The 1272-nt window shown below is 33.7% G+C and overlaps 1 protein-coding gene across 5 annotated transcripts in view; it reads right to left on the reverse strand.

Moving 5' to 3' along the window:
• LOC106462884 (sulfotransferase family cytosolic 1B member 1-like) overlaps window positions 1-1272 on the reverse strand; it is a 52854-nt gene that overhangs the window by 3787 nt on the left and 47795 nt on the right. For all 5 annotated transcript variants that reach the window (XM_022390286.1, XM_013922850.2, XM_022390288.1 and 2 more), the window contains one exon: window positions 259-359. In XM_022390286.1, coding sequence (XP_022245994.1) covers window positions 259-359 — 101 coding nt within the window. The remainder of the gene's footprint in view (window positions 1-258; window positions 360-1272) is intronic.

Genomic DNA, 1272 nt, shown 5'->3' on the forward strand with positions numbered 1-1272 from the left:
GAATGACTCTTTTAATTAAAGATGAATGACTGTTAATTAAAGATGAATGACTCTATTAATTAAAGATGAATGACTCTGTTAATTAAAGATGAATGACTGTTAATTAAAGATGAATGACTCTATTAATTAAAGCATACGTCGATTTCTTTACATTATAAGGGTGTATATGGTTAATTTGAAAGTGTAACTTTTCACATCTTTCTTTGAAACTTGGAAATTCTTACTGTATGTATAAGATCGATTTTGTGATATATTTACCATTTTCAGCTCTTCATACGATATAAAAAGGACTTTCTCTGGGTGTTGCTGGTGAAACTTCCAGTAGGAAAGAACATGATCGAACCAAGAGCCATAAACCACTTTGGAATTAAAGAAATACAAAAAGTATACATGTTAATACTTTGCATATGTTCAGAAATAGATACGTAACCAGTTCAAATGCGTATTCTTTATTTCATTCATTTATCCAGAGGTTGAGTATTTGTATATTAAAACGATTATCTAGATTCATCACGTCATTACAGTCCAAGTGATTACATTCAGTTATACTCCGTTTGGCGCACCTTGAAAATAGCCCTGGAGTGTAGTTTTATTCCAAAAGGCTTCGTCGTAAAGATGTTATGTCCAAAAACACACACCCTTCCTCCCTGCTGCTTTCCATAATCTACTTACTGCATGTGGATGAAGGTTTCCAAGCACCTGTTTAAACAGTCAGATTGCGTAGAAACCTATAGACGCTATGTACGACGACTCTACCAGTATGTTTTAGTATGGAATAGCATGAATAGCCTTTTCATTATTCAGCTGCTTGGGATATGTAACAGTTGATAGGGTATGTGGCGAAATAAACTTGTTAACGTGACTTATTTCGAGATGTAAATTATTTTTGTATTATGTTGATTACTGTTTCCTGGGACACGTAGATGGCTTTTGCCACTGAACTTTTCGTTCATAGATTCTCACCTGTTATAAAAGGCCGCATTTTGCTTCGCATTGCTGGAGTAGAACTTGTTCCTAGTCTCTTTCTGGGAAGGATTGTTACATACCATTCCCCAAAGCGATTAGTTTTTAGTGGCACCACACTAACTACGAAATGCCAAGGACTGTCAAAATGTAGTTCCGATACATATCGTTCCACTACGACTTTATATTCAAAATCGTTATAATATAACACACTCAATCCTCTGTAATAAAATCATATACGATTTTTAAAAATGTATACATACATACACACATACGCATATATATATATATATATATATACACACACTA

The sequence above is a fragment of the Limulus polyphemus genome, unplaced genomic scaffold (genome assembly GCF_000517525.1).
Source record: "Limulus polyphemus unplaced genomic scaffold, Limulus_polyphemus-2.1.2 Scaffold1275, whole genome shotgun sequence".
NCBI lineage: Eukaryota > Metazoa > Arthropoda > Merostomata > Xiphosura > Limulidae > Limulus > Limulus polyphemus.